The sequence below is a fragment of the Erpetoichthys calabaricus genome, chromosome 4 (assembly GCF_900747795.2).
Source record: "Erpetoichthys calabaricus chromosome 4, fErpCal1.3, whole genome shotgun sequence".
In the NCBI taxonomy this organism is placed as follows: domain Eukaryota; kingdom Metazoa; phylum Chordata; class Cladistia; order Polypteriformes; family Polypteridae; genus Erpetoichthys; species Erpetoichthys calabaricus.
This window is the reverse complement of record NC_041397.2, coordinates 250,623,651-250,638,971: the sequence shown is the minus strand read 5'-3', so window position 1 is coordinate 250,638,971 and position 15,321 is coordinate 250,623,651. Positions and strand designations below refer to the sequence as shown.

The following is a 15,321-nucleotide window of genomic DNA, read 5'->3' as shown; positions in this document are numbered from 1 at the left end:
ACTTAATGTCACTGCTGAAATACTACTGTTTCCATAAGGCATGTCATATATTAAAAGGAAGTTGCTACTTTGAAAGCTCAGCCAATGATAAACAAAAATCCAAAGAATTAAGAGGGGTCCCCAAACTTTTTCATATGACTGTATCCAGTAAATTATAATAAACATATATAAAATAGGCTTATGTGTCTTTATTATCTTAAATATGACTATGTTCAAAACCTGACTTGTGGTCTTACTGTGCCTGAATAAACAAATAATTGCTCTGTCATGTCCACCACACCACTTTCTCATCTCTTATGTATCTCCTTTTCCTTGTGCAATTTAATTCCCAAAAATGAATTTCCACATGTCCGTAGTTATGTGCCATCCTTGAATCTTTACTGCCACTAGCAACTTTGTGTACCTGGGGCCAGTTATTCACTTGCAGTGGTTAAAAGTAGATTCACTAGGTTGACATTAGACGTATTTTAGCATTACATTCATTTATTTTCTTTTCATTTTATTGAAAACTCTGATGGTTTGTGTAAATTTGTATTTTACTTACTTGCTTATATTACTTGATATCATTTTAATTAATGTTGTGTTCTTTTACATTTTAACATTTTGCTTCTCTCAGAGCTCAGTCCAGAAGGTAATTTCAAAGTATTTTTGGTTTTGGACATTCATTTCATCTTACATTTTTTAGAGTAAATGATTAAAAAAAGAACTTTCAGTTCCACCCTGTATACTCACTGTGTAAGCAAATCATTTTGTCTAGTAGCCTTTAATCATCAATGAATTTTCCTTGTGTGCAGTATGTCAAAGGAATACTTCTGTACCATAATACAGTAATTGGGGAAAAGTATTCCTTTCTGAATGTTTTCTTCATTACTATTTGTCTTCATTAATATAAAGAAAATCTTTAACTTTACATTTGTCTTTTGTAATTATTTCCTTTTGATACACAATTTAAATTGTTGAAAATGACAACACAATTAAAACTTTTTTTCTGTTTGTCACAGAAGCATACCATGCATTTATCCTTTGTCAAGATCTCATTTTTAGCTAAAACTTTGAAATTAAAGTATATGGTTTGATATTAGTTATTATAAAACACATGTTTGTCATTAAGTTAAATCCAGTCTGTGAGAATGTGATTGAGAGAATATTTTGTCCAGCATCTTGTACCTGTACAATCAAGATGAATTACTTTCTGTGGATTGCTCCCTATTTAAACTCCTTAATATTCTAATGAGTCTACCTAAATCAATTCTGTTAGTGTTCTGTGTCTTCATCTGTCACAAAGGTAGGCTCAGTTAGATATCTTGGTATTAATAATTCTGCTTTATTGCAAGATTATTATTGTCACCAATTTAACTGACATTTTCGGGTTAACCTTCTCCTGCATTTCAGGGAAGTCTTTGAGGTGAAACCTTTTCTGTACATAATATCTTGACAACTTTTTTAATCATGTCGCCTTTGGCCTTGCACGTGACCTCATGCCCTAAATGTCCATTTTGGTGGGCATTAATATCTTTTTCATTAGATACCTGTCCTTTTTCCATTCCAAATAAAATGGGAAGGACCTATTAAATACTCCACCCTCATCCTGGACTGAGCTCATCTGACCTTACCAGACTGACAAATGTACTACTGGATAATTTATTTACTCTACATATTTTGCCCTCCTCTAATATTAAGTGTTCCTACTCATTCAAAATGAACCTAAAAACATGCAGTATGAATGGGAATATACTTCAGTGAGATTTTACTCGTGACTTTCACAGGGGCATTGTGGCACTTGTATGTTGTTAATATTATTACTCTTGATATTTCCTTTAGTTTTTTTTAATTTAAGTTGTATCAATAATTTTAGGCGGATTTGTTTCTTAATATACATTTATTTGCAATTTGGCCTTTCAAATTGGATTTAGCAACATCCCTTTTGCTTCAGGACACATTGATATACTGTGGTGCTAGGTGATATTTTTGACTATGAGCTCAGAGCTTAGGAAGGGCTATATGACTAAAATATGATCTCACAAAATTTTAAATTGGTATCATGATCCATGATATTGATATTTTTTTTAAAATTTTTTTTAACCATTAACGAACTAACTAAAGTAAAGTAAATTATATCCACTTTCCAGCCAATCTGTTCCAACAAGAAACCCTGCTCGTAACATTAATGTATAATAATAAATAATAATAACTAAAAGACCATTAAGACAAGCAAAAGTACTTTTGTAATATATTTTAAAGAATGGCAAACTAGCACTTAAAGAGTACAGTACCAAAAAGCATGTCAAATATCGGAGTGGAACTTTGTCAAGTATTAAACAAATGTGCCAACTTCTCTCTTAAGGTGTTTTTACAGTATTAAGTATTATCAAGTACCTGACATTAAACTAAGAAAAGATTCTCTCAAACTCAAGTTTCAAATGTAAACAATAACTTCTATACCCCTAATGGGTACTATATCAGACTTTAGAAATGAAATATTTCAGATTCTCAGAAAATAAAATCTTTTTTTTTACTGTATCAGGCACATATGCAAATATCCCCTTAATAAATATGAAGAATGTATAATATCCCATAACAAATGTATGTATGTTTAAAATGCATAGTATGAATCAAAATATTTTCCAAAATAAACAGATGGTGATTTAAAACTTTTCTGTCCTGAAAACTACATTTTTTCATAAAGGAGTTGTAAGACAAACAGTTGAGCTTTAGCCAAGAATATTAATTTATCCACATTATCTGGCTTTAGAATTGTCATTTGCCATATAATGAGATTGCCATTTGTACTAAACACTCATTTCTGAGGGAGAACTAGTTTCTAGAATTCATAGCTACTAAGGTTCTGGGCATTTAATTACCCAGTATGATCTTCAGGAAAGTTACATTGTTTACAGATAGTTACTGCAGGTTCTGCTACACACAGAGTGGCCTGTTAAACTCAAATAGGGATCTGATGTAAGACATTACCATGTGTTGAATTTTACTTGCCCTTTTTCTGTATTCGACATAGACATTGAAAAGCAGTATTTTAAAAAGGCTGTGTGGCTGGATTTGCCATAATGATGAGGATCGACAATTTGAATTGGACTTCTGAAGTCCTGTTTTTGATCCGTTCTGATCAAGACTGTGTTTGGCTAGATAAAAAGTTACAGCATTTGTCACCTGTTTCCAACGTTTATATCATTGATCCTTGGCGTAATTCCATCAAAGGCTTTGTTGAGAAGTGATTACTTAGGATTTGCTGCCTCAGCCAAGCCGTGGCTCTGGATGCTTCACAGGAATGTGTTGCATACATACATACTAAGACTCTCCGCATGCTGTTAGGTGTGCTTTTGTTTCAGCTTGCTAGCAAGATTGGTTGTATTGCCACTAGTTATATGATTAGTATCTTAGCAAAGGGTTTAAATTACAGAAAAGTGGTTCGAGTCATATTTCACAAATCCATACCATTTGTATGTATTTGAAGTGAAACCCTTTTTGAAAGTAGTTCATTTTCCTCAGTCTTGCTGCACATTGTTTATGCTATAGCCAGCAAAGTAGAGTCAAGTAAATGTTTAATCAGTAATCATTTTAAAAGTAGCACATTAAAAGTTTATTTCTGTTGGGTTATTAGTAATAGTGGTATACTTTTTATTGAGTTATGCATCATTGCAAAATCTCTTAAGCTAGATTATTTACATGTTTCTTCTCTTTGCTTCAGTCTGTTATGACTTGTTTAACCCTTTACTTCTTGTACTCTAATAAGCAATACTGGAAAGGTGTAGTTTTTTTTTTTTTTTTTTGGCTCTCTGTCACAACACATTGGCATATAAATATAAAGTGGTTAGTATGCTCATATTGTGCCACTGAGTTGCTAGAGATTTTATCAGTACCAGGGAATCTAAGAAAACAATACATCATGTCAAATAACTGTGACAGACCTGAATCAACACCATAGGTATAAAGAAATGTTAGACATTAGCACTGCCATTATTATAAAATAATGTTCTAGAGAGATTATGTGGCTCAGAGTACTGCATTGATGCTAGCTATTATTCTACCGGGACACCCACCTTTCTCTGTGCTTTCTTCCCAGAAATAAAATTATTACATTCCCTTTCACAAACCTCATTGGCATATCCAGTGATGTTATTTGGCTGAAGGTTCCACTGTGAAGTTGCAAGCCCATAGAAAAAGAAATCGGCTGGATGAGCTAGATGCATTTACTTAGGCAGATGACCAGAAAGGATGTCCTTGGTTTGTTCATTTCAACATTCTTAGCTTCAGTAAGGCTGTGGCAGTCTTTTATACCAGTATATATTTATATATAGTTATATCAGTATAGTCCTTGAATCCAAAAATAGCAGTCTGATGCTGCATTTATGGATTGGGCGTTGATCATTTGTATATTTGTTTGTCTCTTTTATTTTAACATAATCCTTTGATTGTTAAAGCTGCCTGAAAAGGTTCATCTGCTTGTTATCTCAGTTAGGAATTTTTATTCAAGCTAACATATGTGTATTTAAAAATAGCCAGGCTCACAGATCTTAGTGTTTTGTTGAACACTAGTAGTTTTTTTTATAACTCTGGCTACAATTCAGTACATGAATTCTGACAAATGACTTTATTGTACAGTCAATATATTTTTAGAATGGCTGCCATGTGGTGCTGCTGTGGTTGGCAGCTGACACATGATAAACAAGCCTGTTAGCCACAGTGTTACATTCACCTGGTACCAGAGAATTTGAAGAAGAGAAAAGAATCTTTTGAAGGTGCTGATCAAAAAGTCAGTCTCAATAGGAACTGAAGAGCACACCCAGAAAGGGCAAAAAATTGTGCATGAGAAATGTTCACACATTGTCACTAACATCTCCGTGTTGTAACTGAACGTTTCTCTTCTAAATTGCTAATGCAAGATCTCAACATATCAAATGTTCAGGCCATTAAATTGTTTGGTCACTGTGTGCCTACTATGACACCAATAATATTTCAATTACTGATTACAAATAAAGTGGGAACATTAGATGTTGGTTCTTTGCTTCCTGAATTGTGAAGTTTTTTTCTTTCTTCGTAAATACAGTACATGTACATTTATTTAAACCTTTAGCTATACAATTTAATGAGCTTTTGTGAATGGCCAAACTTTTGCCACTATGGATAGAGCTGTTTATATATTATCACATGTTCCAACAATGGGCAGTCATAGAGCTTATTAAGTGTACTTAAGTTTTAGTTTACATTCATTTGGTTTTTCAGCAATAATTTAACACCCACTTCTGCAGGTTAGCTTTCATAATATTTTATTTTTATTATATTGCATTTAAAATTTCATGTATTTAAAAAAAAAAAAAAAAACTGCGTTAGCTTAACTTCTGGGATATACTGTAGTTTGAAACTATACACTGCTTTCTTGTGATTTTACATATTCTAAAAACTGCTACATCACCAACAAGTGGAGATTTTTTTTCTCCTAGATGCACTGAATATTCTCTTTTAATTCCTTTATAGGTGTGATTTTATAAATAATAGTGTTAGGAATGCTTACATTCACAGTAACTAAAGGATGGCATTATTTCAAGCACGGGATATGAAGGACATTTTTATGTAATTGTCCTGTTAAGTTTTGCGCTAAGACATAACATGCCTTTGAGATAGTAATGGCTCTAATACAAAGTAGTTTCTTAATTGAAACCAACATATGTAGAGATGTAATTATATCTGGAAAAACTTGTCATTCCTTTGTCTTAAGAAAGCAAATACTGTCTGTAAACTAGTTTTATAGAAAGTATCTATAGATTATTTTTTTCTACTTTGTCTTGGTTTTATCTTCCTGAAATGGAGACATTTAATTTGTTTATGATTACTCAGAACTAGAAGACCAGACACGCCGGGCTCTAGAGTTGGAACAGGAGAGAAAACGGGCCATAGAAGAAGCAGAGAGACTTGAAAAAGAGCGGCATTCTGCTGAAGAAGCCAAAGCTGAACTAGCAAAGCAAGCTGCTGATCAACTGAAAAATCAGGAACAGTTGGTAAGTTTGTTTTTCTTTTCATGGTGGCGAATCACTTCAACAAAGGGTTGATTCTAAAAAACACACACGGAGATGGTGAGATGTATAAAAGTGATGCTGATTGTATTACTGCAAAGTGTCCCCCAAAGGAGACAACCTTTTGCTCGGACCATGTCTAGCAAAGAAGGACTTTATTAAAGAACAGAAAAAAACGAAAATAAAATGTAACCTGTGTCATAGCATATGAGGAATTACTGTTTACAAAATATGCATTGCAACCCTTGCTAAAGAAAAGTATGGAATTTAATGTATTGAAAGACATATGATAATGACATAACTGTGTGCTGAATTTATTAGGTGTGTTGTGGATGATCTTAAAGCGCAAACTCTGATTGGGACTGCAAAGGGAAACTACATCTCAGTCATTAGACTGTGGAACTGGTATGATTGGAAAAGATAATGTGCTTGAGTACTTCATTCATATGGCATTCCTTCTGGTGCAGCTATGAACAGTCTTGTTTGATTAGCTGAGCTTAAACATGGCCATGTTCAGGGATTTCTAAACACAACAAAATTCATGTTTAATAATGGTGACAAGATATGCATATGGTGACAAGATAAAATGTGTGCATTGGGTCAGAGAGAGCCAGCATTATCAAGTGTGTATCAAGTAGAGTTGTACTCCTAACGGGAGAGATCAGAGAACAACATATACTTTCAATTAACTATTGTGATCCAGACTTTATCCAGACAGAGTGGATATTACTTAGATTGTTTATCAAAGGACATTTTGCAGACCTCTCTTACAGTTGTTTGTGTGAGGTAATCTTGACAAAAGAGCGTTACTATACAAATTTTAGGAATGGTTTGTATTTAGTTGAGATCTTGCTTGTGATAGCCATATTAAACAATTTAAAATCAAAATTGCATAATTTACCAAATGTCTTAATGTTGAAGGGTTTGATCAGGATCACCTCAGAAGGTCCTTCACCTGAACAGTTTTATACTGAGCCCTGCATGTAGTGCTGTTTAAGCTCAAACAAGACGAAAAGGAGAATACATGATTGCCAAAATAATGCTGATATTTTATTGGTCAGTGATACCTGTACTGGCTCAGAATCGGAGTAGGCAGTCAAATTGTGACTAAATATAGTTTTAATGTTGAAACAAAAAAGGTACATAATTTTAGACTTTGAGCAAAAGGCCCATCCGCAGTCAAGAGTATCATTTCCAATGGAGAAGTGTAAGAATGAGGCAATAAAAGAGATGAAAAGATCTACAGGCACAGAACAGAGGACACCGCAAGGCTTTTTTTATGTTAATATGGACAATATTGTTTCTGCAGTTTAGTGACTTAAAGTGCCAGAAGCCAGTTGATCTAAAGTACATTTTTCAAGTCTGGAACTCTGTCATCGCTACTCCAAAAATAAATTTGAATAAAATGGTAGTGGCACATTGCGCCCATGTCATGCTGCCTATGCTTATATCTTTTGGTTTTTCTATATCTGAAACTGCTAATAAATGGCTGGAGAGGTTAGCCTTTAGCTCTTGTTCCAGCAGCACTGGGTGAACCTGGAAATCGTTTGCTACAGCAGCCTTCCTGCTTAGTCAACAGATAACTCTGGCTAAATTTTTGGGTTTACCATGTTTGTTTGGTTTAAAGCTAAAGGATTTTCAAATTGGCAAGATTTCTTCTTAATCATCAATTAGTCTGTTATTTTGTATGTTAATCACAGTGCATTTATATTATACCTTGTTATAGTACATTGTTGGTTATAATTAGGACACCCTGTGGCCAAATTGTAAATTACAGAAAATGAGGAAAAGAAATGTTGGCTTACTCATTGTAAAAGTAGTGATACCCCTCCCCTGGTGGTAAAACATGGTCAATTGGTGATGTTTAAGGGAAACAGTTCATCAGTCTGAGAATGTTGTACATCACCCAGGGAGGCTTATGTTTGGGGGGGAGAGCATCTGCATGCAGTTTTCCAGCAAGGGTTTTTACTGTCTGTTCACTTCTGCAAGCCATTTTTTTTCTCATGGAAATGCTTAGTAGAATTAATCATAATAGGATGAGAGACATTTATACAAAACTAATGACATAGTTAAGAACTGGATGCATTATTAACTGCCAAAGTAAGTAATTGTGCATGAGCAAATCAGACATGTGGACTACTAATGAACAACGCAGGACAGGTGAAGTGGCAAGGGGTCTGTGATGTACTTTAACGATAATTGGTACAATCACAGTTCCATTATTTATCACATTTTTAATATGGACTATTATAAAATTAGAGGTCAAATACATTTAATTATTAAGGTGTGTGATAGAATCTATTTAATATATCCATCTGTTCATTTTATAAACCTGTGTTATCCTGAGCAGGGTTTAAAATGTTACTCTTTTATTTTACAATGTACATACTGTGCAAATACTGCCAAGATAAGATGTAAGGTGTATCAGAAATGACAATGAGCTTTATTTCTATTCACTGTTTGTGCTGGTGGTTAAAACGCTTTGTACAGTATACAAGGACTGAAGCCCAGCATAATTGATCCTAGAAGGTCTTGAACTGTGGCATTTTTTTTTTTATACATTAGTATGAACATCTCTGTACAACAAATATTTTTTATTTTGATAAACTTTTTTTTTTTTGGGATCTCTAGCTATGTCAGCCATTGTACAATGCACTAGAGCTATTGTTAAGTTATGGGCCTTGGAATAACAGGGAATTTAGAAGATAGTGCTAAGAATGCAGTAACATTTGATACAGTAAAAAATCCTGTCACTGTCAAAAGTTAGTAATGAATGACATACTGTAATTTAAATGTTTAGTTTCAAAGGATAGTTTAAAATATATTTTACCATTTGTAATGAACACGCAAAATTAATTTATAAGATTAATTTGACTGAGAATTCAGAAACATTAAATATGTTAAAAAAAAAAAAGAAAAAAACCCAGAACCTTTCTGCTGCATTTTGTTTTTCATTGAATAGGAATTTCATGAACTGTTCATGATCTTCACTAAGCTTCATCTTTAGCCTGGTATGGAGCAGGCTACAAGAGGAAGTTTAATTGCCTTGACTACCAAGCGTGACTTACCCTGATCCTCTTTGGTTAACTGAAACCATCTCAGATAAGCTCAGTGTCCTAATTTAAGCAAGGCTAACTAGTGCGGTTTGTGGAATAACCCCCAGGCTAGCAGTCAAACTTGAGCTCAAGGTGATGTGTGACAGTTATTCTAGCTATGCCCATCAGCACTAAATAACCTGATTAAATGTAAATGAATATGTGTAATATCGGCTTGGTTGATGGCATTGATTACTTGGTACACTTCTGTTTAATCTGTCACTGTGGTAACATAGCCAGCAAACAACCAATATTTTTGTGAAATAAGGCTCCCCTCCCCCACCCCCCCCAAGTGACATAACTAAACATCTGTAGCTAGCTACTGTGTTCTGATCCCTACACTAAAATTCAGTGATCTTTTATTCTGTCGATTTACTCTAAATTGATATATGTAATTTAACAATAATAATTTAAGTAATCAATATATGTCTTAAACATTGTTGTTGTGGTCACTCGAGCTTGACAAATCCCCCAAAGGAACAGGTTGCATGTTTCAAGCACCTTTTCCTTAAAGGTTGGTATAAGCTGCCGCTCACTGACGTCTAGAGGGACATCTGTGACTAACAGTCAGTTTCACGTCCAAAGAAGTCCTCAGAAAAAGTTACTGACAAGTGTTGACTTCAGCATTCACTGTCAGTTCCAACTAATAGTTGAAAATGACCAACGGAATCCCCAGAATACACAAGCTGATTGTGAAACTGGGACTGCTGGAGCACTTGCACTTGTGTGCAAATCGAGACTTTTTTCTAAACTAAAGTTATAACCATGTAATTTTAATGAATGTGCTAGCAACTGTGCACAAAAATCAAAGTTACAAAACTACTTCATTTTTGTTTTTATTTTCCAGTTTGTGCATAGTTCTAGTTTTGAGACATTTTTATTTTAATTTTAGTTAATGGAATTTTTTTTAAAAACTACATGGTTGTAGTTTTTGTTAATGGGGGGAAAAACACTGATAGGACATATAATGTATTAATAGACGCAAATAATTGTAGGCATATTAATTTAGTATCTCTGTGAAAGCAACATATTTCGTTGCTGAAAGCAAATCAGCAAACTCTAAATTTTTGCTGTTATGTGAAAAATGTCATCAAATACCTTAGATGTTTGAATGGTTCGGAAGCAAATGAAATGCAGTGTGCAGTAACAAGTAATTCTTGCGGTTAAGGTCAGTCTACCTCAATGTACACAGGACATGACGATAAACATGACAGTAATTGCCAGGAGGGATTATCAGCAAAGCTATTGATTGAAAATGTTGATCAAGTTAATTAAACCCTGACACTATAACTGAGGCCCATTGACCGGGTAAAGAATAAAAAAAAGTATCATCAATCACTTTTTCTGAGCAGAATTTCAGGGTTACAACAACATGGGGATATGCAGTGTAGAAAATTAGAAAAAAAAAGTCAAGGAGGGACAGAAGTATGACATGGACACTGACAAAATAATAAAAACAGCAGTTGTTTTGGATTGTGGTGCCTCTTGTGTTAAGTATGGACATAATAAATTCTAATAATTACCAAAATATTTTACCCTATTGTCTGTTTTTCTCTCCCAGGAGGTTGTTACTTGACTATTAGTGGGCATTTTACCATGATGTTGAGCTCACATGTTCATCAAAATAAACACATTTTAAGGATTACAAAATCATTATTTGTAGTAGCCATCTGTGTCTGAGACTGAATCCTATAGCAAACTTGTGGTCTAAATTTAAGAGGGATATCAGTAAGCACACAACTAAGTATGAACCTGAATGTTCCAAGATCTCACCCAAAAGTAAGCTCTTGCTGTTCACACTTTAAGAGGCTCACTACTACCCTCCCCATAGTCTATCAACAGCAGTAAGTGCATTGCCTTATAATTTAAAGCCAGTAGTTAAAGAAGTTGCTACATTTTATTGGGTCATTTCTGTGATGTATGAAAGGTGTTATGCACCATTGAGCAAACTCTTAAATTTTGATTATTCATGTCCCTCACAATGAGAAGGCACAGTGTTGTGAAAAAATCTTAATCCCGATCCTGATTTGTCTATTTTTATATATTCTTATGAATGAATGATTCTTTGAGTGAAAGGTTTCACATTTTTTAGACACAGTGTAATATGAGAATCTTAATTGCTACTTAATATATTTATGTAATAAAGTAATTTGCATTTGTAAGATGTGCATATGCTGCACTGTCTCTTTAATCTCTAGTTGTCTTGCTTGTTCCTACCTCTTGTTGGAGTGATTTCACTTTTTATGTGTTCAGCACATGCTTTGTGAAGAGTTCATCTTTGAACTAGGAATCTGACAGAATTTTTAAGCTAACTATAATGGAAAACTTTCATTAGTACTCAAGTAAATGGAAATTCTACTACTGTTAAAACACTTTGTCTAACAGACACATAGCATGATGAAATATTAAGGACTTTTTAAAATTTTAGGCAAAGGTTAGTTGTGCAGTAGGGCTGTTAAACTGGCCAAAAAATAAAGTTCAGCTATTGAAATTAAAAAAGTGTATTTTGGAATATATTCAAACTTCAGTTAACAATATTGGGTGTCACATGTCTGTTTTATATGTATTTCTTTTATACATTATTCTCATGATAGTGGTTACATCTATTACAGCAAGAGTAAACACCAACAGCAAAACAAAATCCTAGTAGTACTCGGGCAATTGTATAAGAGCCGTCAAAATCCAGAGCAAGTGTACCCTATTAAACAGAAGCATCAGCATCACTCTTTTTAGTCTAGTACTGATAACTGAGTGTGCAAGTCCTTGTCAGGACAGAGAGCCATGAAAGCAGCCCCAAAAGGAAACTTGACTCCTTAGGAGCAATGCCAGCTGGTGCTGTAGTTTGCTATGTGGTTATTAATTGTTTTACTTTTTGTTACTCTGAGTACATCTACAAAGCATGAAGCACTTATGAAAATATTGTTTGGGTCCTGTTTGTAGCACTTGGCTGGTGCCCTGGGCTGCAAGCTTGTTATGACGTCTCTTGCTGCTGCACGGACAGCTGTAGGAAAAGGAAAGCATAGCATTGCCAAACCTTCTTAATGTATTTGTTTGGGCAAGGGGCAAGTGCAGCAAAGCTGAGAAGGAGAGAGTATAAGCATACTGCTTACATAACAGGCACCCTCACAGTCATGGTGAGCAGTCTGTGTATCGACACCCTGATCCAATTCCTCGGCAGAGACAAATGGATAATTTGGATTCACTCAGAGGAGAGATGAGTGGAGAAAGGCTGAGCGAGAGAAGAACGATGGCTTGCTGCTACACAATAGGCACCCTGACAGATAAGAGCCTGATTAACCATTTGGGCTGAAGACGTTTTCTATTGAATGAAAGGGCTCCTTTGTAATAAATAGTTCACCACTTCCACCATCACAGAAAGTGTAAGCGGTTGAGCATCACCTTGAGTGGAGTGAGTGGATATGCATAAATCTGTATGATGACAAGGTGAAGAATTAGAACTCAAAACACTGGATCCATGAGGCACCAGTTCAACTTTTCCATCAAAGATTATTTTTTATTTTAAACCACTTTAGTATGTAACTAAAAAAACGAGTTGTTAAAATGTTCATTTTACATAATTCTGCCAGTAAGAGTTGATTGAATTGACAGTTATGCTATGTGAGCTTTTTGTTATGACTACCATAACCATTCTTGAAAAGCACAGACTTAAATAAGTACTGTACAGTGTATTATTTATTCGAATATAGTGTTATTAATGTTTATTTTTAATTTTATTTACTTCTGGATTATAAATATTATCAACATTTAATTTAAAGTCTAGTAACGAATGAGTAAAAAAACTTGCTATAGATTACAAAGTTTAAAAAGTAATTCTGATTCACCAACTTTATTGACAATGACAGTGTAGACATACAGAGAGCTACTGTGCCGTGTGTTGTTAATTTATTTAACGTTAAGATAGAAAACCTTTATGATTTGATGAAATAATGTAATGCTTATACCTCTGTTCCATAGTACTAGGGTGTTGTACCTCTGTTCCATATAAAGAGAAAATATCATTTAATATACTTTATTTTTTTACTATGGATTTCTGTTCTTTACTAAATTTGTAATTTTAAGTTAAGAGAAAATATCATTTAATATACTGTACTTTATTTTTTTACTATGGATTTCTGTTCTTTACTAAATTTGTAATTTTAAGTTTTTACTTTGTACTCCTACAACATATGTTTGTATTTTTGTTGGTCTGTACTTAAGCAAAATAATAAAACTTGCTTTTACTGAATTGTTACAACATACAAAATGTAAAATATACATGGCAAGCATTTTGTGTAAACTTTCCAAATACAGTATTCTTTAAAGTTACTATCTTAATTTCAGTATATTTTGATTATAGGATTTTTACATTCAATTAGCTGAAGAATAACAAATGACAGCAGGCATGTAGCTGGATGCTTTAGTGAAAGTATTCATTCTTTAATTTTTAAATTTGATGCTACTTTTAGGCTGCTGAACTTGGAGAATTCACTGCCAAAATTGCTTTACTAGAAGATGCCAAGAGAAAAAAGGAAGAAGAGGCCACAGAATGGCAGCTCAAGGTACTACTAATACTGTATTGTAAGTGATTTGGATGGGATAGATCTGCAAAGTAATATGGGAGTTAACTCTTGACATAGTAACTGTTCTATAATTAGTGTGTTTTCTCAGTGTACCTTGAAGTTGACCGGTTACCTCATACCTAAAGCTGTTTTGATAGACTTCCCTATCCATCAACACTGATAATGAAAAACCAGGATTAGAAAATGGACGGATGGATAAGCTTTGGGTACATTCCAACCCAATGTATTTGTGTGGCCCACACTTTAAGTTAAAAATTTGTTAGATGTTAATATCAATCAGAAAACTGGTCAACCGTGTTCATTTGACCTTGGCTTCAACTAGACTAATAGCAGAGAACTGCATTGTGCATGTTGGGAACACCCAAAAGTCATTGCAAATGTATTGTGTCCGTTTCTGTCCATTGTGGTTACTGTGTAATTTTCAAATCACCTTTACTTTGATTTACCCTCGTATGTTTCAGTTGAATTAATTTCATTAATGCAGGCCAGGATACATTTGTGAGCACTAATTCATTTATTCATTCATCAATACCCTAAAAAATTACCTACTTGATGTAATCACCAGAGAGGTCATAATATAATAACTTTGTTGTCAGTGAAGTTTATTCTTCATATTTAAGTCAACTGGACTATATTATATTTGAAAGTGAAACACACTTGTGCTCATAGCACCTGCATTGTACATGTAAGAGAGTGACAAACGTCAGATGTCTCAGTGCTTTGGGATCAAAAAAAAAAAATGTGATTTAACCTTTTTAAATTTAAACATGTTCATGTGAAAACATCATACAGTTAAACTTTCTTGTCTTTTAAGAGTTTTCTATGAAATTCTGATACAGTGGAACCTCGGTTCACTCTGGTCGTAAACCGATTTGGTTGTGAACCGAAGCAATTTCCTCCATAGGATTGTATGTAAATACAATTAATCCATTCCAGACCATACGAACTGTATGTAAATATATATTTTTTTTTTAAGTTTTTAAGCACATATATAGTTAAGTAAACCACAGAATGCACAGCGTAATGGTAAACTAAATGTAAAAACATTGAATAACACTGAGAAAACCTTGAACAACAGAGAAAACTAACACTGCAATAGTTCGCGCTATAGCGCTACCAACCGCTGGCTAAAAACACTTTTTTTAATGAGTTTTAAGCACAGGGAAAAAAAATGAACATTTGAAAAAATCCGTAATTTAATAAACCACCAAGAAAAGTAACATTGCAATAATGCACGCTACGAACCATTCGCTGTAAACAGAAGTGAAAACAAAATCAAGCCCAGTGCATTCTTTAACTGCCTTCCTACCTTAAGCATCCAGCCCCCTCTCTCTCGCGCTGCCTGTGTGTTTGTGCATCTCTCTCTCACACGCTGCGTGTGTGTGTGTGTGTGTGTGTGTGTGTGTGTGTGTGGTGCTCTCTCTCTTGCTCGCTGCACAGGAAATGCCCAGGGAGAGACTGAACATGTACAAACCGAAAGGGAAACTGGCTTGTTCGTATACCGAGTGTGTGGTAGTGAACCGAGGCAAAAGTTTGGCGAACTTTTTGGTCGAAAACCGATTTGTATGTGAACCGAGGTTCCACAGTACTTAAAACATATCAGCAGTATGGTTACAATAT

The 15,321-nt window shown here is 34.3% G+C and overlaps 1 protein-coding gene across 2 annotated transcripts in view; it reads left to right on the top strand.

Annotated features, from left to right (window-relative positions):
- Nucleotides 1-15,321, top strand: part of LOC114650767 (radixin) — a 98,311-nt gene that overhangs the window by 74,097 nt on the left and 8,893 nt on the right. For both annotated transcript variants that reach the window (XM_028800607.2, XM_051926185.1), the window contains exons 11-12: nt 5,851-6,011; nt 13,588-13,680. In XM_028800607.2, coding sequence (XP_028656440.2) covers nt 5,851-6,011; nt 13,588-13,680 — 254 coding nt within the window. The remainder of the gene's footprint in view (nt 1-5,850; nt 6,012-13,587; nt 13,681-15,321) is intronic.